This window comes from Phragmites australis, chromosome 11 (assembly GCF_958298935.1).
Source record: "Phragmites australis chromosome 11, lpPhrAust1.1, whole genome shotgun sequence".
NCBI classification, from domain to species: Eukaryota; Viridiplantae; Streptophyta; class Magnoliopsida; order Poales; family Poaceae; genus Phragmites; species Phragmites australis.
The window spans coordinates 33557312-33580064 of NC_084931.1; the positions used below are offsets into that span (position 1 = coordinate 33557312).

General features: G+C 48.3%; 4 protein-coding genes across 4 annotated transcripts; 3 read left to right on the top strand and 1 right to left on the bottom strand.

Moving 5' to 3' along the window:
* The first annotated feature begins 2563 nt into the window (after positions 1-2563).
* Positions 2564-3699, top strand: LOC133885578 (transcription repressor OFP8-like). Its single transcript, XM_062325307.1, has one exon. The coding sequence runs from the start codon at positions 2589-2591 to the stop codon at positions 3528-3530; it is 942 nt and encodes a 313-aa protein (XP_062181291.1). The 5' UTR covers positions 2564-2588; the 3' UTR covers positions 3531-3699.
* Positions 3700-7619: 3920 nt separating this feature from the next.
* LOC133885424 (WRKY transcription factor 22-like) lies at positions 7620-9104 on the top strand. The gene is made up of 3 exons (XM_062325138.1): positions 7620-8133; positions 8225-8347; positions 8463-9104. Exons 1-3 carry the CDS (start codon positions 7634-7636, stop codon positions 8875-8877), a joined length of 1038 nt encoding a protein of 345 aa, XP_062181122.1. The 5' UTR covers positions 7620-7633; the 3' UTR covers positions 8878-9104.
* Positions 9105-9605: 501 nt separating this feature from the next.
* LOC133885425 (late embryogenesis abundant protein Lea14-A-like) lies at positions 9606-10624 on the bottom strand. The gene is made up of 2 exons (XM_062325139.1): positions 10200-10624; positions 9606-10059 (listed from the first exon to the last, which is right to left on the bottom strand). The coding sequence occupies exons 1-2, from the start codon at positions 10418-10420 to the stop codon at positions 9810-9812; spliced, it is 471 nt and encodes a 156-aa protein (XP_062181123.1). The 5' UTR covers positions 10421-10624; the 3' UTR covers positions 9606-9809.
* Positions 10625-14778: 4154 nt separating this feature from the next.
* On the top strand, positions 14779-15828 carry LOC133883897 (uncharacterized). The gene has a single exon (XM_062323293.1). The coding sequence runs from the start codon at positions 14838-14840 to the stop codon at positions 15552-15554; it is 717 nt and encodes a 238-aa protein (XP_062179277.1). The 5' UTR covers positions 14779-14837; the 3' UTR covers positions 15555-15828.
* Positions 15829-22753: the final 6925 nt, after the last annotated feature.

Below are 22753 nucleotides of genomic sequence, written 5' to 3' on the forward strand. Positions count from 1 at the left end.
AGACTGTTTGGGAGTTGGTGATGAACCATTTCATCTTAGCTTCGAACCTAACTCACTTGTTTACTTTTTTTTTTTAGCACCAGACCTCTTAAACCGAGGCTTACTTTAAAGACCAATTTGGAGCGTACAAGATGGGGGCCCTGAGCCCTTGCTGGTTCGGCATTCGCTTGGTGCCTTACCACCGGGCACCATGTCCGTTCGCAACTTGTTTAGTTATCACATGCTTTAATCTCTCTCAGAGGAAGTACACTAAGCAGCTCGTGTGCCAACGGCTCTCACAGGTGACGACTGGGCCTCTTATTCGTACGCTGTTACAGTAAGCAGGCAAGCAATCCATTTGATTTGCCGGAACGGGCGCTGCTTGAGAATAGTGTCACACAGTGAGCAGGGACACGGGAACCGCCTGACATCCCGCGCGGAATCCGCACCTGTTGGCCCTGAAAACCACGGACGAGAGGGCGGTATCTGCAAGTGCACCGGACCAGTCCGCGGATCACGCCGTCGGTTACCGATCAAGCACGAGCACCTGGCCTGGGCACGAACACAGCGCCAGCGTCCAAAACGCCATGGTCCTCGCGAGCGCTCCTACTGTCTGTGGTACATACGCTGCCATGCCATGCATGGCCCGTTTGGTTGGATTAGCTCATGCATTCGTGCGTGCGTGAGCCGTCGTCTCTGCCCGTCGGCACCAGCCGACGTCTCGCTCGGCACTGGATCTCTTGGCTCAGCGTGTACAGTGGATGGTACTACACTGTTCTGCATGCATGCACACGTACATGCATCACTGCCAGACGACGTCTGGCACGATGCAAGGCGATGGACAGCCCCAGGCTCAGCAGCTGCATCTGCATCTGCATGCCACCTCTCGCCTTCTTCCTCCCTGCGCCATCTGCCTGTATTGACACTGCGTGCTTAGTACTGTCCAGCCGGCACTTTGGGATTCTTCTGTAGCCGGGACACGGGAGGTCGCAACTGATCCAACAAGGAACGAGCCCCGTGAAGCGCGAGGTGACGCCAGCTCGCGTCACCCGATCGTCCTTGGCCACTGATTGGCACGTAACGTACACGCATGACATGACGCGTCCAAGTACGTACTTTTTGAATGTGAAGGAGATTGTTAATTATTTTTCTAAAAGGGACTGTGTAATGATTGCTTTCTTGGTGTTAGCTTTTGCGTCCTTGGATTTAGCTCTTGATGAACTTGCACAAATGACACACTAATAATGGAGTGCTTACAGCTTATTAATATCTGCCTCTTGCTGCATTGGAATTTGGAAGCTTGCAACGTTTGTATTGTATCCTGATCATGTGGTTACAAACTTTGAGATGGGACTCTAAAGGCTAGCTAGGCCGTTGTGTTATCTTTGCTCGTTCGAAATCAAACCGAGGGGTAACGGGGAGCAAGAAGTACGCGGATGTCTGTTTGTGTTTGATGTGATCTCCTCGGCTGAATCGGTGGAAACAAATTCAGGTCAGAGGATGAAAGATACTGTATCTGTACATGTAGATAAGTAGATGCCTGTGCTCTCGTGACAGAATAGCTTTCAAGTTGAATCGGCGAAGCTGGGCACAGAGTTTTGCACATACGCCAATGTTCATCGACCTGTTTGGTGCATGCCTTTGGAGTGTATGCTTTGGTTACAAAAACTCAAACATGCTCGTGTAAGGTCGATGCAACAGCAAAATAGTAGCATCAGAGACTTGGAGGGTTTTTTTTTTTAATAAACAAACCTTGCTGCTCTCGCTCCTTTCGAGCTTCTATATCTCGTTGAATTGAAGATTCTCTTGTCGTGCATTCTGTTCAATTTTCACACAATATTGATATTGCTCTCGACTCTTCTCCCGTTCTCTTTTGATGTGCTCGGTGGAGCAGTAAAAATCCGAATCATGGGCATCGGGATATGACAATGACATCGTTCAGGAATCAGGAGGGTGTCTGGGTGCGCGACGCCGCCGCGTATGCTCGCGCCTGCCGGCTGCGGCCCCTGCGCCCACAACCCGCTGCCTGCCGGGCGCATCATCACAGCGAGATCACGAGACCCGATCGCACACTTCGTGTTGCGCGGCAGCCGAAGCAGTCAACCCCACCAAAATTCAACACCTCAGCGAGTGACACTGAGCTCTGCTGTGCTGTGCTGTGCTGTGCGGCGACGTGATTATTCTCTTCCCTCGAGCACCAGCCGAGGCAATGCGGGAGTGCAGCCATGAGCAGCGGCTGCGAGAGAGACGCTGCAATGTCTCGGCAGCGCATTGCACGCACGCGCGCAACACGGGGAATCAGCAAGGCCGAGGCATCACTGCATTGCTGACCCCAGAGTGCATAAAGTCTAGCCTTTTTTTCATTTAAACGAGGTACCTGCTTATCTTTTGGATGCTTGTGTGAACCTACAAAATCAAGCGCTGCTTAAAAATAATGCAAAATCCAGGAACCGAACTGTTTATTGTGAAGCCTGTGCAAATTCCCCGCGTGACTGCTCGACACATGCAGCTGGTCCTGCCCACCTATCTGGCCAGACTATAGCGATCTCGTCGCCCAACTATTTTAAGCCCCTCGCCACGCCAACGTGAGGAGACCAAGACCACAAGACATGAACTCACCTGTACAGTCAAGTGCTCGCGAGTCCTACATGGACAAGAGCCGCCACGACAAAGCCGGCGGCGACGGCGACGGCGTCGGCGTGGGCATGGGCGCCCGGCTTAGGCAGCGGCTCGCGCAGATCCTCCTCAACTCGTCCTGCACCACCACCTCGGCCACCGCCTTCGTCGGCCTCGCCAACACCAATGCCGCGGCGGCCACCTCGCGCCAAGAACCACCTCCCGCAGGGCGCGCCCACGAGCCGCGGTCCAAGCTCAATGGCAGATGCCAACGTCGCCACCGCCGACGCAGCGTGCGGGCGCTTGTTCATGTGTCCATCGACTGCTCCGGCCACTCAATCGGCGCCGCGGCGCTCCTGCCTTCCCCGATGCCGGCGAATGGCGTCACGGCTGTGAAGAGCGGGACGCGCAAGGGCAGTAGCAATAACCTGCGCCCGCCGTCGTACAGTTGGTCGCCCTCCACCGACACCGACGAAGAGAGGCGCGAGGATGCCGACACGAGGTCGACCCTCTTCTCCTCCCTCAGCTTCTCCTCCGACTCCACCTCGGACTTCTACAACACCACCGGCGGTAGCACCAGACCAAAGCGCCACAAGAACCCGCCTCGCCGCGCACCGCCGAGGCGCGCGCCCAAGCCGCACGATGCGTCCCAGCCCCCGACGGATAAGCACGAGAAGGAAAATAAGATGGATGGCAAGGACAGAGGCGCCGTGGCCGCCGCGGGCAGCATGGCGGTGGTAAAGCGATCGCACAACCCATACGCCGACTTCCGGAGCTCGATGGTGGAGATGGTCGCCGGGCAGCGCATCTGCGGCGCCGACGCGTTGAGCGAGCTCTTGGTGTGGTACCTGTCACTGAACTCGCCGCGCCACCACCCGGCCATCCTCGCCGCCTTCGAGGACGTCTGGGACGCCGTGTTAGGCAGTGAGCCATGATCTTCAGCTTACGGTAGTGACTCGCGTCTTGCATGCCTGTGAGATGTGTATAGCTTGTTTATTTTATTTCCGTACGAACCTTCTGTGTGACGAGGAGTTCATTTGGTGTGGATTCTGTCAGTTAGCATTGGCACGTCTTGTTCACTTGATCGATGCAGTTCAAGCTTTATGAGCTCTTGCCATGGCATAAGCGAGGGCATGTTTGGAACGCAAGAATTTGACATGAGCTTTACAGGGAACCGACTATGAAAACTTCTTTTAGAAACATATATAAGGTGTGTCCACCGCTCCATTAAAGAAATGCCAATCGTCCATAGTATCATAGGGCCATGAACACTTAGTGTGAAGATATATATGGATGGGGTGAGCCGTCAGGTCTCTGGGATACTCCTCTTCTCTTCTTTCTCTTCCGTACCTAAAAATTGAAGAGTGACTCACGAGCTCCCTAGTGTGCCCGGGGTAGTGGGCTTGTTCCACCTCTGCCCCCACGGTGGATCCGCCCCCGGGGGTGAGGTTGGTGCGAGAAGGACACTTGACCAAACATGCAGAGCTCAATATATCGATCACTACTACTCTTAACTGACGTATCGATCTGGACGACTGCACATGTTAGAAATTTAGCTTACGGTTGAATTATACATATTTATATTAATAATAGTTATATGCTAAGATATATCAACTATTTATATTTAAATATTAGAATGTAAAATATAAATATAATTTTTGTTCATAATATTGGAATCATGTTTATTATTTGTGAATAAATCTAATTTATAATTTTCATTTTATGTGTTATGCAAATTGATTTTTATTTGTTTCTTGATTTTTTGAAATTATTATTATTAATGTCGTCACCGTATCTCATATTATTTTTTGAAATACATTATAAATTCTTTGATATTATTTTTATGTGATAATCCGTAATATGTTTGCGCTCTGTTGTTTTAATTTGTTAATGTTTGATTACACGCATATTTAATTGGTATATTTTAATTGATTTGAAAAAGTTTGTTGATTGCTAACGTAGCTAAATTGGAATTTGCTGACGTAACCTTGCTAGACAAACGGTATCTACAACCCAAAAAAATGAAGGAAAGGCATACAAAAAGTAGTTTTGGGGTTGAACTCTATGATTTGTTTTTTAATCTTCTATGTTGTTTTGTCTGTTTGTTGATCCACGGTTACAGTTAATCAATCAATTAATTCGACGGTTGAATGTTTTATTTTTTTATAAGAATTTCTATGATTTTTTTAGATTAATGTGAATGCACAAAAAGAGCCTTCAATTAATAAATATAAGATAAGATTAGCTGAATCCGTGTCAGGTCAGAACACCTGGTGATCGGTACGTAGGGCCGACCCTGGCCCTCTATATATAGCATGGATCGATCAGTACGAGCACGATATTGGCTAGTGGATAGTCGCTGCCTCCTGTAAGACACCATCATTGTTGCCACGACCTTGTACGCGTGTCCTCTTGAGATAACAGGTTCATTGCACGCAAGTAGCTGGCTGCCGAGATGCAGAAAACTCACCTACACCTTGCCACCTTGGTTGTAAAACTGTAAAGCATTTCACCGAGGAACAAATACTACCACCGTCCAAATTTCAAATTGAATATAATCCAGAGCAAATTTGGAGGGACACTGTCAAGTAACATGCAGGCTAGGTGGTGGCTACAGGTTCAGATGCAGCCATACACAATAGCATCGATCCTCAATGCAAGTTTCTGCTGCACAGGGCAGGGCAGGCAGAGGAGGAGCTGTTAAAAATTACAGTTACAGCGAGGATTCAGTGTAGCGGGTGGTAGCCCAAGTTGGCGCGGAGCTCGTGGAAGTTTCTGCTAACGACCTCTGAATTGATACGCGATCTATTATAATTAATACGGGGGTCAGTCAGCTAGTTGCCCAGGGACGACAAGCATAAGACGCCGGTAGGGCTCGTCAGTATCCGGAAAGCACATTTCAGATTCTCTCCTCCTTCCAACGCTGCCAAAGATGCTTCTTGCGTTTTTCTGAGTGAGATCTAGACTATGCGTGCATGGGTCACTTGCTCGATCGATAATCACGTCGAGCTACGCGTTTAATCGAGTCAGGTAGTAGCATCACCTGATCAACTTGACTGACTACTGCAGAGGTCAGGTAGTAGCAGTACAAGCTTTGCCGTTTGCTCTGTCAGTATAATCGGAGATCGAGATGATATGCTAATCCAATGGCCGTATACTTACGGCAGCTGCCCACGGAAATGCCGCCTTCTGTACGAAGGGGATCAGTTCTTGAAGCCTCAAGGCCCGCCTGAACATGTTTTTTATGTGCCCTCCGGCATGGGACCCGGTTGACCAGCTTGCGGCCCATCTAGGCCCTTTAACTTCGGCCTCGTTTCTCGGCCCAGCTAAAAGTCAATCCTCTGCCATCGACTAGCACGCGTTAAGGAAGTCAACGTTTTTTGCGTGTTAAAAACTTAAGATTGCTACTTGACCAGAATTCGTATACTAGAGACAAGGACGTGACCCAGTTGCACACAAGCAGTCATGTGTAAGGTTCTATTTATTTCAGTTTATAGATTATAAATTATGACCATAATCTGTAAATTAAAACAAACAGATAAATTGTATCTTTAAATTATAATAATTCAACAATCTATCAACCACTAGTTTAACTTTTACAATCCATAATTTGCACACTGATTTTCACAATCTCTAGCTAAAACTAATAGGCTCTAAACAATATGCATTGTGATCGAGTGATGTTCTTGGTTCAGCCTTTAATTTGGATCAGAAATCGACGTTCGGGAACTGGCACTGAAATCCAGCTACAGTTACCATGAGTGGCCTGGATTCGATCGTTGATAAACTAGATACTGGTCCAAGAATTCAAGTTGCATGGATGAAGATGACTCGTCCAGAACAAGCGCAACGCACGCATGAAATCTTAGCTAGCCACACTGCACAATCCGCAACGATGCAGACGTTCACGCCACGCGTGCGCCATCCCGGTCCCTGTGCTGTGCACCTTCAATTATTCGTGTTGACTACTCGATCCTGCTTGGTTACCACCGCCGGCCGACATGGAACTCAGCCATCCACTTTCCGGTCCGTCTCTAGCTAAATGCATGCACGCAGTTTAACAATCAGCAAACTACCTTCCACTAGTTTATCAATTTTTACAATCCACAATCTACACATTGATTTTCACAACCTCTAACTGAAACAAGAACGCCAGTGCGCTGACATTTGGGAAAGTTGTCAGCTTTAGCTTATGGTTGTTGCTTTAGCTTATGTTTCTCTCCCTCTCTTGGTTGACATTTGGGAAAGTCAAATGAAAAGCAAATGGATGCCAGATCCAATTAGTAGCGAGTACTAATTATTAACTCGTAGCTTGCATGTCAATGATGCTAATTTTCATGTATAAAAATCCACACAGGAAGCATGATTCCAGGTTTATTCTGTTCTCGATCCACCTTCCAGGTGTCGTACATGTTTTTTCGCTAGCTGTTTCTGGCCGGAGAGACTTCGTTCGAAGATCCAGGGCAGGATGGCATCTCTCCCTTTTGACATTCGGAGCAAAGTCAAATGACACACAACACGGCTGTTCAAGTGCCGATCAAGTGACAAGTGCAGCTGCCACACACATGGCATCTCACAAGATGATGTCACCTGTTGCGGCTGGTACATGAATACAACACGTGAAAACGGCTTGGATTAGGCCTGCTCGGGTGGCTGATTGCGTGCAAATCCCGACGTGATCGCGCTTTTTTATCGCTCGATCCGGCTCCGGCGAGTGCACTGATCAATCGGGTCCGCTTCTAGTGCCCACCGCTAGCGATCGCTACCATGAGCCGGTGTGTTTGACTTTTGTACTATTTAAGATTTTCAGAGCTAGTCAAAATCTAGTTCTAAATTTTAGATCTGAAACTATTGATACATCGAGGATATTTAATTGAGTTATCTGATTTTTATTTTAAATTAGAAATAAAATTTTAAATTATTTTATTTAATCATGCAAATTTCAGTATAAATTTAGAGTTGAAGCTACCAAGCATACCTTTCATAACTAGCTAGCTCCATTGCACCAAGCACTATATAAACACACACGCATACTGACATGCCCCATCTACAAAGTCACCAATCTCCTCTCCATATGAAACTCACCACCCCTCAGACACCATCTTCTCTCCCGACAAAGAACCGCCACGAATCGTTCATGGAGGACTCGAACGACTGGGATTTGCAGGCTGTCGTGAGGAGCTGCGGAACGGCTGTGTGCAGCAGCTCGGGAGCAGAGCCTCCGGCGGCGGCGCAGCCACGGCGCGTGGAAGCTCGCCGGGAAAGCAACGTCGTCGGCCGCGCGCTGGCCCCGGACCCGGAGTTTGTCGGGCAACCGGTGCGGCCGGCGGCCTCGTTGCGCGACCTGGACTACTTGGACTTGGATCACGAGCTCCCGCGGGCGCCGTTCAAGATTACGTCTTCCCGTGAGAGGGGGGCGCTCGACCACGAGGTGCTCATCTCTTTCCCGGTTGCCTCGACGTCCGGGCAGCAGCTGCTGCAGACGAGGAATCAGCCCAGCCGCAAACCGGGCGTGCGTACTCCTAGGCCTAAAAGAAGGTACAGATCCTATGCACTCCATGGCAGTATATATACCAGTAGTGCAGTGATTATCTGCTTGCTAACTGGTCTGCGGAAATATTTGGTGCAGCAAGAAGAGCCAGCTCAAGAAAGTGGTGTGCGAGGTGCCGGTGGCCGACGGCGGCGTCTCCACGGACCTGTGGGCGTGGCGCAAGTACGGCCAGAAGCCTATCAAGGGCTCACCGTATCCACGGTAATTAACCACGTACTAGCCTCCTCGTATAAGTTCATCGATGGCACAACACTGCACAGTACTGGCACGTATTTTGCATAGCTGGTTAGCGATGAATAATTTTGCACTTGAACAGGGGATACTACAAGTGCAGCAGCCTGAAGGCCTGCATGGCGCGGAAGCTGGTGGAGCGCAGCCCGGCGAAACCCGGGGTGCTCATCGTCACGTACATCGCCGAGCACTGCCACGCGGTACCGACGATGCTCAACGCGCTCGCCGGCACGACGCGGGACCGGGCGGCGTCCCCTGACGGACATCAGCCGTCCCATTCCCAGTCCCACGGCGCGTCGGACGAGGCGTCCGGCAAGCGCGAGGACAGCGCCGACGCGTCCTCCATGACCGTGGACGGCGGCGGCGCGGAGACGGCCGACGATGAGAACGCGCTATGGCTAGTGAACATGGCGCTGGATGATTTCTTGGGGCCGTTTGATGACGACTTGGAACATTTTTTCGAGGACGACGGCGTTCTAGGACGCCGGTTGTCGCTATAGTTGGGGACAACTGATTTGATCTATTGGATATTGACTGCAAATTGTCCATTTTATTCTTTCTCCTTCAGTTGCGAGAGGTTGGTGTCTTGGTGATGCAATGCAACTAGACGAGAATACATACTGCATACATTTTGGACTGTGTTCAATTTGATGTGTTTGGCAACATCTCTCTTGATGGAAGAAGAATTTTTACACGCCCGACGGCCATGATGTTTGAATTGTTTATCGGGGTTCATGTATATGACGACATGCTTACGGGAAATGCCTCGCGTATCACGTCCAGTCCTAAGACATTGTTGTTTGGATTTCTCGGAAATGACACAGATAACTAGGTCAATAGCAACATACAGTAGACTGAGCGCTTGCTCTTCCCATGGATGATCCCGTTGAGCACTCTTCTGTCTGGGCTCGAAGCCAGATGTCTACCTCCTCCTTTAAGCGAATGACAGATATTCTACAATTATATAAAAAAAACATGTACTCCGGTTTCATAAAAAAAAACACATACTCCGGTTTGAAATAGAAGGTGTGATTTGACTCGTATGAAAATACTTTCGAAGATAGATTCAATACTAATATTTTGTAATCACGAAAATCCACCGGCCGAGGGAGATGCTTTCCCTAGCCCCTATGTTTCAAACCGAGTTGAATAAGTTGAACCTTTTCTTATTGGGTTAATTTCATCTATGCCATTATGAAATTACCTTGGTCAAAAAAGGCACAATTAATTCCACACAGGACCTGAACATTCTGGCAATCAGGCCTAAAGCGCACTCATTATTGCAACCATTAGCCATGTATTCATAAACAGATGTCGAGTTCTGCTAATATGTAGCAGCAGCAGCAGTAGAACTGGAACAGAGCAGCAGGTGCCATTATTCGCAAGATACAGTCACCGGGATCAACCGATTACATTTTTGCTGCTTGCCAAATTAGAACATGTCCTTGAGGGTTGGGAGCTTCAACTCGCCGCTGGTGGAGAGCGGGATGGTGAAGTTGCCGACGATGGGGAGGTCGACGGTGAGCCCTACCTCCAGCACGTAGTCGATGTCCCAGTCCCTGCCCACGTCCTTCATCAGCGAGACGAGGAAGTCGTACGGCACCTTGGCCGGGATCTCCAGCTTCGTGGTGTCGCTCGCCGCGATCCAGCCCGGGTCGGGCATCGTGCCGGACGCCACAACCCTGCATCACGATTCAGCATCGATCCACCGCGGCGCGCCACAGGATGATCAGTTTATTTACCACCACATCCCGTGAATTGTTATGTTCCACCATGTAAGAAACTACATGACCGAAACGAAAGATGCAGTGAAGATACGTACTTGCCGGCGAGCTTGAGGGTGTAGGTGACGTCGCAGATGGGGAGGCGGTGGTCGTAGGGGTTGGAGACGTTGACGTTGCTGTGCAGGGTGATGCACTCGCGGCTCATGCTCTTGAAGGACACGCCGTCCAGCGACGCCTCCGGCTTGGGCAAGTGCGCGATCTTCTCCGCCACGAAACCCTTGGCCTTGTCCATCAGGCTCTGCTTCTGCTCGCTCGCCATGGCTCTGTAGCTGCGGCGTTCTCCTCGCTCTTGTTGTGCAGCTTTGCTTTGGGATCTTGGACGATGGTAGTGCAGGAAATATCGGGGGAAAGGGAAGAGGGTTGCGTGAATTTGATGTGCCGCAAGGGGAATTTGATAAAGCGGGGGAGACGCTTCGGCGTGGCGCGGATCCCTCGGAATGGGCGGTGCTGAATCGGCATCTCCGGCAGTTCTTATCTGCAGCGCAGCCGGCAGGTGGCGATGGCATCTGCCTACCAACACTGAACGAGTCAAATGATAACGATCATTTTCATCATTTCCCTCTGACTCCTTCGTTCATATACAGTCGTACTATTAATAATCATAAAAGGCAGGTTACCTTGCAATTGTCGTGCATTGTAAGTCGTACATCTGTTACGTGCCCTGCGAACGGGGTTGATTGATGAACATTGTCACACCAGAATTTTAAGAATAAATCAGATGTATTTCATATGCATGTTAGAATCAAGTTTTTATATATGCAATGGCATCATCAGTAATAAAATAATTATGTTATTAATTAACGAAAATATTCTTTACAAAAGAACCCGCATGTTTAAAAGAAAACACTAAGAAATCTTCCAGCGGCAGCAGAGCTTCCATACATCCACAGGCGTTGTCCGGAGGAGCGCCAGCCTATAACATGATCTTCAGAGCGACGTCTTCCTTCACCTAGAACTCAGTACCATCGTCCAGAAGGTCGTCGAAAACTTCGCCTTCTGAGCCGCAACCGAAAGTTGGGAGACGGCAAATGTGAGTATATAGAATACTCAGAAAGTGAGGGAAAACATGACATGTAGGCTTTATGACAAGGAAAAGCTTGACTCGGAATAACTACAACTATGCCAAACTAAATTAGGACTCAAAGGTATAGCAACCTATTTACTAGGTTATGACTTCAACAATAAATGAAACAACTCATCAGATTCCATTCGACTACCAGACTCACCAGATATCCCATATCTGACTACCAACTCATTGAGGGTTCCACCACCCGACTACCCAAACCAACCATTCAGAATCCCCACTGATTATGAAGAAGTCCAAACCCGCTCTTCGTGAGCACGACTAATCGATCAATTTTATTACTCTGCAAAGTTTGCGCACTTTACCCACGAGTCATGATTCTTGTTTTGCTTTACACTTCTGAGGTGTAGAGCTAGGGTCTCACTACAAGGCCGTTATAGAGCGCCTCCAAATCCATATGCACCCACTAAGGCTTCACTGCTAACAGGGATTCCATCCACTGCAGAGGCCCCCCTCTGGTGCCACTTAACCGTCCACTGGTACGTACAGAATATGAAAGGCAACTAATTATTTGGTCAGATCGTACCCATATAAACCTCGTGATTGTGCTGTTATGTTGGATAACAGACTTTATAAACCGGTCCTTAGGATCCCACACATAAATAAACACATCCCTAATATGCAGCTCAACCACAAACTAGCCATCCAAAATTGGGATCCCTATATAGTACTAGCACAGTTACCCATTATTTCCCATGACACTTCAATGGTTACAAGGAATGTCACACAAATTCTAGTAATACCCTAACCATGAGATTCCATATTAAACAAGCATGCATATAGGAAAAATAAAAGCTATATTATCCTACAATAGTGTCAAAGTGGTTAAGGATATTTGCCTTCGAATGCAGGTTGCTCAAAATCCTCGAATACCTAGTCCTGCAAGCTGACACATTGTTCGTCTCCTAAAGCAATTGCGCACACCGGAAAGCAAACAACACAACAGCTAAGTACAACACACAAAACAGAGGAAAATCACTCAAAAAAAGGTTACTAATGGATAGTATACGCTGCTACGATCGCGTGAGCGCAAGAATCGCTTAAATCGGAGCTCGTATGAAAAGGTTGTGATAGTTTTAATCTACAAGGGCTTTTTTGAAAAATTACAGGGACTAAATTGCAAAAATAGAAAGCTCTAGGGACATATATGTAAAATTTAGGGACCTATTTGAATTTATACAAAAGTTCAAGGGGCTAAAAGTAAACTACAGAACTAATAGGGACATATTTATGAAAACAGAAAAGTTTGGGGGCTTAGATATAAAATTACCTATTTTTAGGGAATAAGGGAATTATTTCTGTACTGGAAAAACTATTTATTACGTCAGCAGGCTGACTGGGCTCGGTGGGCTGACGTGGCAGATTACGCGGCTGTTGACTCAGCTCAGATGCTGATGTGGCACCTACGAGGCTGCTGACCGTGACGGTGGACCAGTACCATAGACTGGGTCCACGGGTCTATGGTGGACTGAAAGGGTACGGGCTCGGTTTAACTAATCTGGACTGTTGGTGGGAGATCCTACGACTCTCGGCGTTTGGAGAGGGAGGGCTGGCGGACGGCGCCGCCGCCGCGGGTTTCGTCGGAGAAGCTAGATCTAGCGATGTAGGCTACCAAACTCGACGATTTTTGGCGCAAACGAACGAGACGGCGACAGGGAGTCTCACCTGGGGGTTCTTGACGGTCAGCGGGGTCTCTGCGGTAGTCGGCGATGGAGATCGGAGCTCGGAGAAAACACGGCTACGGCGACGAAGGAGCGAAACCGAGGGCCCGGGAAGCTTCCTGGGGAACATATGATGCCGGAAAGGGGGTCAATTTGCTGCGGAGTGCTTCGGTTAGAGTTATTGACAGCGAGGTGGCGGCGGGTCTTACTGGTGCTCGGTGAAACGATGGTTCCGGCGGCGGAGAGGCATCGACACGTGGTGAAATGGGACCCTCGTGCTTCGGCGAAGCTGACGGCGGTCTCAGGTGTGCCGGGGAAGGCTCGGACGCGGCCGAACGGTGCTCGGCAAACTCGGCAACGGCAACAATGGCGGCTCGGTTTCTCGGCGAAAGGATGCGCGAGATGGATGGGGCAGTGGCTAACTGCAGAGGCGGTTAAGTAGGCGTGCACGCGCGTGCGGTTGCGAATTTCGTGGGCGTGGAATCGGGGACGTGCGCCAGCGAATTCGGGTGAGCTGCGAGCGGCAGTTGCGGGCGCGAGTGCGACACTAACGCGAGGTAGATGCCGACATGCGGAGTCCGACTATCCATGAGAGAAAGAGGGAGAGATGGACCGAGCTACGCTAAAGTAATGAGCGGGACCACGCAAAAATTCGGTCGTCACAAACATATGAAAAACAAAGCTTTTGGGTTGAGTTCCTTTCCTTGGTATAGTACGGTATTCTTCTTCTTTAGAGGATTGGGTTCAGAGGCGGAGTTTCATTGAGGCTAAGTGGACCGTGACCCCATTGACTCAATAAAAAAGCTCCAATTCACTATTAAAATGGCTACATCTCAGAATTTAATCTTATTATGGTCCCTGCTAACGGGCCAGTCTTTAGCCCATGCTACGGCACAATCACTTTTTCCCTCTGCTAAGTTTTGGTCCAAACTTCGCCACTTAGAAGGTCCATTTTGCGAGCAAACACCACCCACTGAATAAAGTCAGAATTGAGGACTAAGTTTCTCCTTAAAAAATTGTTCTTTGAGAAGGACGATCTCCAAACGCAGGACCTTATACAAGTCAAACTGGCAGTGCCACGTAAAAGAGCTTGATCGTCTCTGAGATTGCGACATGACATGACTGTCCTCTAATATGGGCTTACTTCATGTTGTTTTTTGCCGACATCCCATACTTGAGACACCTGCTCTCTTTTTTTTCAGCGATGTCCTCAGACAGTGATCCGATCTCTATGGGATGGCGTCGCATTCTTCTCCAACCTCTCACTCTCTCACATACATAGTCTCACCGCATCATCCTTTCAACCTCCACATGCTCGCCCTGTCCTCTACCCGTCTCGACCCACCCTAACACCACCCATTCGATCGTCCTCCGCCATTCATGGCCAACAGGGCCCCTACCTCCTCCATCGAGCCGCCATATCGCTCGCCGACCTTTCTCTGAGTTTAATAGCAGGCAAATTTCTAAAAAAAATCGTCACCGACAGCCCTAAAGCCCTAACCACACGGCCATCGCGCATTGTTTATCTGGTCGCACATATAAAAATTAGAAAGCGTGTAATATAAGACCATGGACTATTCCAGCCCAACACCCTTTACTTTACAAAGGAGAGGAAGGGGGCAGATTAAAAGATCCAGGCCGTGTAATTAGAAGCATCTGGGCTTTGGTTACTCCAATGAGCATCTGGGCCTTGGAGGAGCAGAGCAGTTGCGGACCAACTGAACAAGCTCTCTGACCGAAGTTAATCCCCGCGGATGGAAACAGCGTTCAGAGTGCGACGTCCAACTCCCCAACCACCAAAATTGGCGCCAAATTAGTTTGCTATGCACCGTGTTCGACAGCTACCCGCCTTAAACCTCCCAACGCCCAACGACACCTCTTGCTCAGCAATTACCAATGCCGACGACTCCCCCTGCCAAACACCTCAACACATGGCCGACGCCAAGCCCAACAAACACAAAGGCTCTACGCCCCTCGTCTTCGACGCCGCCAAAGCCGTTGATGCCTACGCCAACGAGGAACGCCATGCCGCGGTGCCACCAGCCGAGCACGGCCGTCAAAGCCGCTTGCTGCAGTGGGCGTGCTGCGGCCTGGCCGTGATCGGCGCGCTGGCCGCCGTGGTGATGCTGGTCCTGTCGCTCACCGTGCTCAAGGTGAGGGACCCGACGCTGTCCATGGACTCCGTCACGGTCAAGTGGTTCAGCGTGCACTTCGACCCGAAGGCGGCCAGTCCGCTGCGCATGAACGTGACGCTGGTGGGGAGCATCGTCATCCGGAACCCGAACTACGAGTCCATGCGGTTCGGCGCGAGCGCCACGGAAATCTTCGTCGACGGCGTGCCGGAGTACGTCGGGGTGGGCCGCGCGCTGCCGGGGGAGGTGCCGGCGCGGAGCGCGAGCCACGTGCGCTTGGACCTGGACGTGTTCGTGGACAGGGTCAGCCCGGCCGTGGTGGGCGAGGTGCTGTTCGGCAGCGGCGAGGTGCGCCTCGCCAGCCACACGGCCGTGGACGGCAGGATCAGCGTGCTCGGGGGCCTCTACGGGCGGCGCACGGTGCGAGTGGCGATGCGGTGCCGCGTTGTGCTGCGCGTGTCGGCGCAGGTCGTCGTCGCCGGCAACCCCGCGTGCGTGGCCGATTTCGGGCGCTGACTCACGCCGGGGACGCGAGGGCCGAATGTTGCTTGCTCTGCTTGTGCGTGACTCCGTGTGTGTGCCGGTATTGTCCTTTCTCCTTACCGGCGATGACCGGCGTATTCAGTTACAGCGGCGACTAAGATAGAACCGTCGGTTGCTCTCTCCCTTGTCACGGAATTCCGGCTGTTCACTTCACCTCCTTTTCTAGTTTTCGTGTCACAACGTAACGTGTACTTGTTCATTCTAACTAGCTGCTGATCAATAAAGACGAAATCCTTGGAGCGATGCATATAGTGATGTACAATTTGCTGAACTGAGGCTTATCCCCTTTTATTTGAGGGAAATTAATGATATAATATTGCACTTTAAAAGAGCAGTATGGATGGCTTGTGCAACCAGCTCCCTCCTCCCTCCCACTGGATCTCGCTGCCAATGGAGCTCAGGGACAGAGATCGATAGAGAGAAGCAAGCTGCAGACGATATGAGAGGGCGAAGGCTGACGATGGCGCCGGCGCCAGATGACACGCCGTTGGTAGCTCGGGCCGTGTGGGATCCGGTGCTACATAGCGTTGGAACGAGTTTTCGTCGCCATTCTCATGGTGAATCAGATCCGTTGTTTGATCGCCGACGACCAGGTTCGAGTTCCAAATTTTGGTTGCTGGCAGATGGAGATGGATCGGATGAGTCCAGAGAGGAGGTTGCAACGCCATCCACGAATGAGTTGGTTCACGGTGGCGGACATGGGGGAAGCGGAGGCACAACTGACGCGGGAAGATGCTTCGGCGGAGGTAAAGAAGTCTCGTTCTGTTGCAGGATTAAGCCATCGATGCTCGCTTGCCAAGCGTATCTATCATCGATGCAGTAGTGAAGGACAGACAAGAACCATGGCGTGGACCTCTACCTGCACCGCGCGTGTCACCTCCGAGAAACCAAAAGGCAAGATGATCAGCTCCGGTGGGATTGAGGTTTCAGATGGGCCTCTTTGGTGGAAGCCGGTCGACAGTTCTTCAGGCGGCGGCGACCCCGACGCCGGCGCTGATGGAGACGGTAACGGCACCAACTGACGTTTGAAATTCGAATCCGGGTGGCTCGGCTCGGGCCTCATCTACGGGCGATGAGAGGTCTAGGCGTTTGTGCCGACAAAAAAAATGGAAACGAGCTGGGTTCTTCCAGCGAGCTGCTTCGACGTTTGAGCTGAGAGTCGGAAGAAACTGTATTGGCTCGATCAAAAATCTTGGTTAATCCGGCTAAGCTGAATTTGATCAGCGCGGGCCACATTATTTTGGGGCCGAGAGAGGCAGTTGCTGCAAAACGGAGTGCATCGGGTGTTCTACAGCCCACCGGTGGGTTTAGAGCTCTTGTTCGATCGCACCGGCACAAACCATAAACCTTCTCGTGCGGCTGCTCGTCGTTCCTGTGCGCCTGCTCGCCGTTCCTGCGTCGATGTTGTCCGGCTTGGGAGCATCGGGAGTCTAGGCAATCAGGATAAAACTGAGATGTCGCACGGAGGAAGAGGAGGACAGGGAACACCTGCGCACTTTGGAGGTCGCGGTTCCAATGGCGGAGGAGACGGCCAGCCACAATTATTATCTTGATACGGTACAATAATACTTACCAACTATTGTTGTTCTTACTTTTCACAAATGCAAAGGTTAACGATAGCATTTAGTTGTTCCCATCAATCCTAATAGTAGTTAATATCTATTTCTTGTACATGCTAGTAAGAAAAGTATCGTCTATGCAGATGAAGCCGATAATATCAAAAGTTTTGATACATGGTCATAATACGAAGAAACATCATTTCAGTATATACTAGCCAGGATAGGATAATAATAGGTATTTATCAATATCGTAATATGCCATCGGTTTCCTTTGCATTGTAGGTCTCAAATCTCATCTAAATTGCATTCCTCTTCGCCCTCCATACCTTATTGTAGTTGATAGTGTATTTGTATTCCTCAAATTTCCTGATTATGGATTCTAGTTCGTAGTTTAGGTTGTTCATAATTTGGACGTACATCATATTAGTGATAAAGGCTAAGGTGATATTCCTGTGGCTGAACTCAAGTTCGTTCATCGTGCAAGTCTAATCCACCACAATCGGCACCTCCTAATACTCAACCTACTTCTAAGTCGTGCACCTGTCACGAACAATCCTCCTTCACACACTTGATATCATAGTTCTTCTCGTTTAACTTGATAACATAAAATTATCATCAAAGCGATGTTGGCCATCGAGTTACATCATCCTTTATGGTCTGACTCCTAGGCACCTGATTCACCTCATTTACAAACAAGGTTATTAAAATTGGGATTATTCCAGTCTACGGGAACATGAGCATTATCCTCACCATCCGACATGTCATACTTATGAAATTCATCAGCCTCAAGATCATCCTGTTCTATCTATTTAATTAGAGAAGAAATTTGTTCCCTCTCGTCTGTCTCACTGGTCGATTCAGTCAGATAATTCGATGAATATGCAGCATCCAGATCGATATCATCATTATCGTCATCCTCATCATACTCTTCCTCCTCCGCGTACCCCCCACCCTGCATTTCCTGAACTGTCTCATTATTCTTCCATTGCACAAGCAACATAGATGGCCAATCTCTTTACACAACATCCTGTAGGTACATCATCTAGACTTGATCTTTTCTGAGCAAATATACCTCTCAGTACACACTATTTCTTATATGGTTGCCCATAATGCTAATGATCATCTCTTAAACCTCATGGTCTATTTTGGAATCCGGCATTAACCACGTGTACAAGCGTTCAACACTGTTCTGCATAGTTCTAGAGATACCCTTATTCATTGACTTAAATATGAATAGTACTACCTCTTCTGGACTATATAATATTTCAATATCCCCATATAAAATCTAAACTACCCCTTATTCGACATACCTGCCAACAATTGACAAAAAAATCCTAACATTATTGCGCTAGAACATAAAAAAATACGTAAAACTAAATTTGCAATAATGCAGCATTCATAAAAACATGTCCCAACAATGAATATCTCCGAATCGTTACATCAAATACCTCTAAATTCTACATCTATTATCTAAGTTATACCTACACTATATCTAAATCCTACATCTAATATCTAACATATGTCTAAATACTACACCTAATTGCTAAAATACGCGTACAAACATAATCTAATTGCTAAACATCTAACCTTAATTCTAAACCTAGACCTACATTCTAACCTACATCTAGTGGCTATCATACTGGATTTGTAAAAAAATTCTAGATCTAACCTCTAACCAATGTCAAAACCTAGCACTAATGGCTATTCTACCAGGTTTATAAAAAAAGATAAAAAACGTATATTATTCCTCCGGCATGGTTTCGCCTCCAATTTCTCCTCTCTCCACTCCCCTGTCCTCTCCTCCCCCCTCTCTCTCTTGGCTGGGTTGGAAATAAATGACATGTTGACGTCGGCAAGGTCGGTGTGGCTGGTTTTTATACCTAAAAGATCTCAACTGAACAGTAGGCAACACATTTCGGTGGGCCCGACAGGCGTCGTTGTGAGGAAGGTCTTGCCCATTTAGTGGACGAGAGTAAAGTCTCGCCCGATGAATGAGCGAGACCCTATGACACCGTAATTTTTAATTTCTGACTAGCTAGGTCCATAAGGTGCCGCTCGTTTATGGGGCGTCTGTTCATGGGGCGAGACTTTTATCTCGTCCGATGAATGAGCGACGATAGTCTATTGTTATAATTTTTTTTAAACGATCGTGAATTTTACAAATATTGAAAAAAATATTTTTAAGAACTCCTTCTAGACAGCTCACAAAGGTCGACCGAGCAGGAGTACCGTAGCTAGAGGTGAAAATGGGCTGGATTTTTCACATCCGATCCGATTTATATGCTAATTGAATCTTGGATGTCAGATATCAGAAAGAAATCTCGGATATTGGATCGAATCTCGGATAGTTGTATTGATATTGGATTAGGATATAGGGAGTCAGTTATCTGTCGGATATCGTATGTCTGAGAATAAAATCAGATATATCCGAATACTATCTGATCATATCTTTCGAACCTTGTAACTTTTTCATACGGAGTCAGATGGAGATGATATTTATATCAAAATTATAGCTCTCGATGATATCTATAAGTTTTTAGTTGATACTTTTTTTTCATGTGAAGTTATTAATACAATTAAATAATTAATATAAAACTTTAGCCAGTATATTGTGCACTCATAACTTCTTTAATTTCGCTTTAACATAACTCCTTCCATAAAAATCTATTATTAATTTGTTTGTTAGACCTCTAATGTAGTTGAGTTTTGGATATATAGAATAAATTTATAATCATAACATATGCGATATATATGATTGTTACTTTTACTCAATATCCGAATAAATATTTATGACCGATATTGTTTGCATCGAACTCGTCGCATATTTGATCTGTATCTGGGACCAACAGTACCTATATCTATAACTACATTTGATACTATTCGTATCAACACCAAACCTAAAGAAAAAATATAAATAGATTATAAGATAATCGGTATCCGTCCGTATCCTACTTGCTTTTACCCCTAACCGTAGCATCAAACATGTCACACAGCCTGGGACCGATTGTGCTGAGTCATCCCAGCCCAACTGCCCCCGGCCCGACGCTCCAACTGTCCTGAGTCTTGCGATTTTCGTTCGCCCAGGGCAGAGAGGCCCACACGACCCAGCACCAACCACGTCACTACCGGACGGCCAGCCACGCGCCAGAACGAGCACCGGACACAGTTTCAAGGACTCATGATCAACTGCAGTATATATTCCTCTAAAAGAACAGCGACTATTATATATTCATACGGCAAAGTAAACAAATACATTGTGCTCGCGTTGGGAGTTGAGAAGAGCAGTGGTACAAGTAAAAAAAATTGTTACAAAAACGCTACAAACATAACTCTCAACCGCTAGATTTATTCGAGGGGAAGTTAAGCAAAATCAGGATTGAATCACGATCTGACACGTCATCGTTTGTAAAACATTTGTAAGAAAAAATTAAGTACTTATACCATTTCCCTAGAAGAAATGGCATAACGATTAGTCTGTCAGCACCACACCATCAAACGATAAGCAAGTTTCAAAAACCATGATGAGCGCGTGGAGTTCATAGATATCAGAACCAGTAGTTTCTTTTCTTTGCATCAGACAAGCGTATCCACAGGATGCCCAAATAATTGGCTGAAATCCCAATGGGCAATCGCTCCAACATGATTCATGTACCAGACTAGTAAGGAATGATGGAGATCGCCGGTGGAGTCAGCTGAGACCGAGGATACAAACTTTGTGGAACTGCAGCTGTGCATGTTCAGCAGTTGACCCCCTCCGGTGGACAAAGCGAACACCATTGTTCACTGTAGCACACTCCCAGATGCAAAAGAAGTGAGCAAGCATGCAATGCATGCTGCCTTTCTCCACGGATAAAGGATAGACTCGTGGAAAAATAACAGTGCACTTTGGGAAAGCAAAAGCAAGGGGAAAAAACACTCTTTTTTTCATGGGGGCAAAGGTCAGAAACTGAAAATGCTTCACCTTGCTCTCGCATGTGGAGACTCTGAGACACATCGTTGCTGACTTGGGAAGGTATCCAATGCATCTGACTACCATGGAGTTCATGTCCTGGATGAACTCCGGGAGTTCAGAACAATCTCTCGGCTCCGGAGAGATTAGAACCTCTAATCACCTCGTGCCCGGCTGTGTCCCTAACTGTCGACATGCATGGGATCTGCAACGTTCTCTCGGCTCCTCTCCTCGCCGTTGTTCATGCATGCACCTCTGAACCCTCAAAACTGGAAGAAAAACAAAGGATCTAAACTGAACGCACAAAGCCGTACCCGATCGAGGAGATTGCTTGTGGTTTTGCAAACAAGTTGCTAGGTTCCCATGCCTGCAGCAACTACCGTGTCCTCCGGCCGCTGTCAAGAACCAGTGATCCAATTCAGTGCACCCAAGCGAACAGTGTTAAAAATAACTCTGCCTGGATCCAACAGCGAGGAAACTGCCTCGAGATTCTTGGAGTTCCGGTAGCTCTGCCGCCCTGATAACAACTAGCCATTAATGCAGAAGTGTGACAGTATACAATGTTCAGGTAGTATTTTCTCTATCCGGTTGCAACGACCGGATTTCACATTGCAGAATCCAGATTTTTACAGTCAAACCTGATAACTGAAGTACTGCTCTGCTTTTCAGAGGAGGCTCACACTCGCAGGAGTCTCAGGAGACTGACCTAGTGCTCTGTTGCTCATCATTGCACTCGCGAGATTCTGCGGTGGAATGCAGTTTTGTCATCGGTAAAAGGAAAGAACTGAAGCATACTCCATTTCAGAAGGCACGCAATGATCGTTCTCAACCTACCTGACTGACCAGTGACCACTACCACCAGCAGCATTGGCCCATTCCACTGCAGCCAGGGCATCACAATCAGTCAATCACTGCACTGTAATCGCAATCAAACCTAAAAACCCTCGGTCTCGGTGAAAATTTGACAGTGCTGACGGCGAGGCAGAGCACGTAGCCCACGTATACGTTTCGCTAGCTTTGCATACGCCGTGTCTTTCCGGCAGAATTAGGCCTAAAGAAGTGCAAAGCAAAGGGAGGCGAAAGGTCAGACTAAACAAAGGCTTTTTTGCAGCTCTTTCCCTGGCGTCGTCAAAGCTTTGGGCACTGCACGCACCCTGCAAAAGCAGGGACGAGATGTAAACGAAAGGAACCCATGCAACGGCGACGGAAAGACGCGGCACGCGACCCGTTTCCCCCGGCGCGACGGAGGAGGAGGAGGAAGTCACGGAGCAGTGAAAAGCAAAGGCTGCCGCGGCTGCCGGCCTCTCTCTGCCAGAGAGATAAACAAGGGAAAAGAAATGGCGCGGCGCGGTTCCCGAGGCTCATCAGAATCACGCACAGATCTTTGTCTTCTCCTCGGCTCGCCACCCGCATCGTACGAACGCGCGCCGTGCTTTTCCTCTCGTCGTCATCATGGCGCGACGCCATGAAGGCCCCTCCAAGCTTTTCCCCACTACCCATGTCTTGGTTCTTCAATTTTGCAGAAAAGACATGAGATGAGCCTCGTGACTGAATGTGCTCACGCACACGATCTAGCTAGATTTAATTAGCAGGATGCATATCGAATTAATGAGGTCAGACAATTCTGGATGAGAGAACTGAAGAAGGGACATATGAAAGCCATC

What these genes read in the sequence shown, in the direction of transcription:
- LOC133885424 (XM_062325138.1), top strand. Translation starts at nt 7,634, where the DNA reads ATGCCCCATCTACAAAGTCACCAATCTCCTCTCCATATGAAACTCACC. An exon ending in ACTCCTAGGCCTAAAAGAAG is followed by an intron (nt 8,134 to 8,224) that starts GTACAGATCCTA and finishes TATTTGGTGCAG; the next exon opens with CAAGAAGAGCCAGCTCAAGA. An exon ending in AAGGGCTCACCGTATCCACG is followed by an intron (nt 8,348 to 8,462) that starts GTAATTAACCAC and finishes GCACTTGAACAG; the next exon opens with GGGATACTACAAGTGCAGCA.
- LOC133883897 (XM_062323293.1), top strand. Translation starts at nt 14,838, where the DNA reads ATGGCCGACGCCAAGCCCAACAAACACAAAGGCTCTACGCCCCTCGTC.
- LOC133885578 (XM_062325307.1), top strand. Translation starts at nt 2,589, where the DNA reads ATGAACTCACCTGTACAGTCAAGTGCTCGCGAGTCCTACATGGACAAG.
- LOC133885425 (XM_062325139.1), bottom strand. Translation starts at nt 10,420, where the DNA reads ATGGCGAGCGAGCAGAAGCAGAGCCTGATGGACAAGGCCAAGGGTTTC. An exon ending in ACCCTCAAGCTCGCCGGCAA is followed by an intron (nt 10,060 to 10,199) that starts GTACGTATCTTC and finishes ATCGTGATGCAG; the next exon opens with GGTTGTGGCGTCCGGCACGA.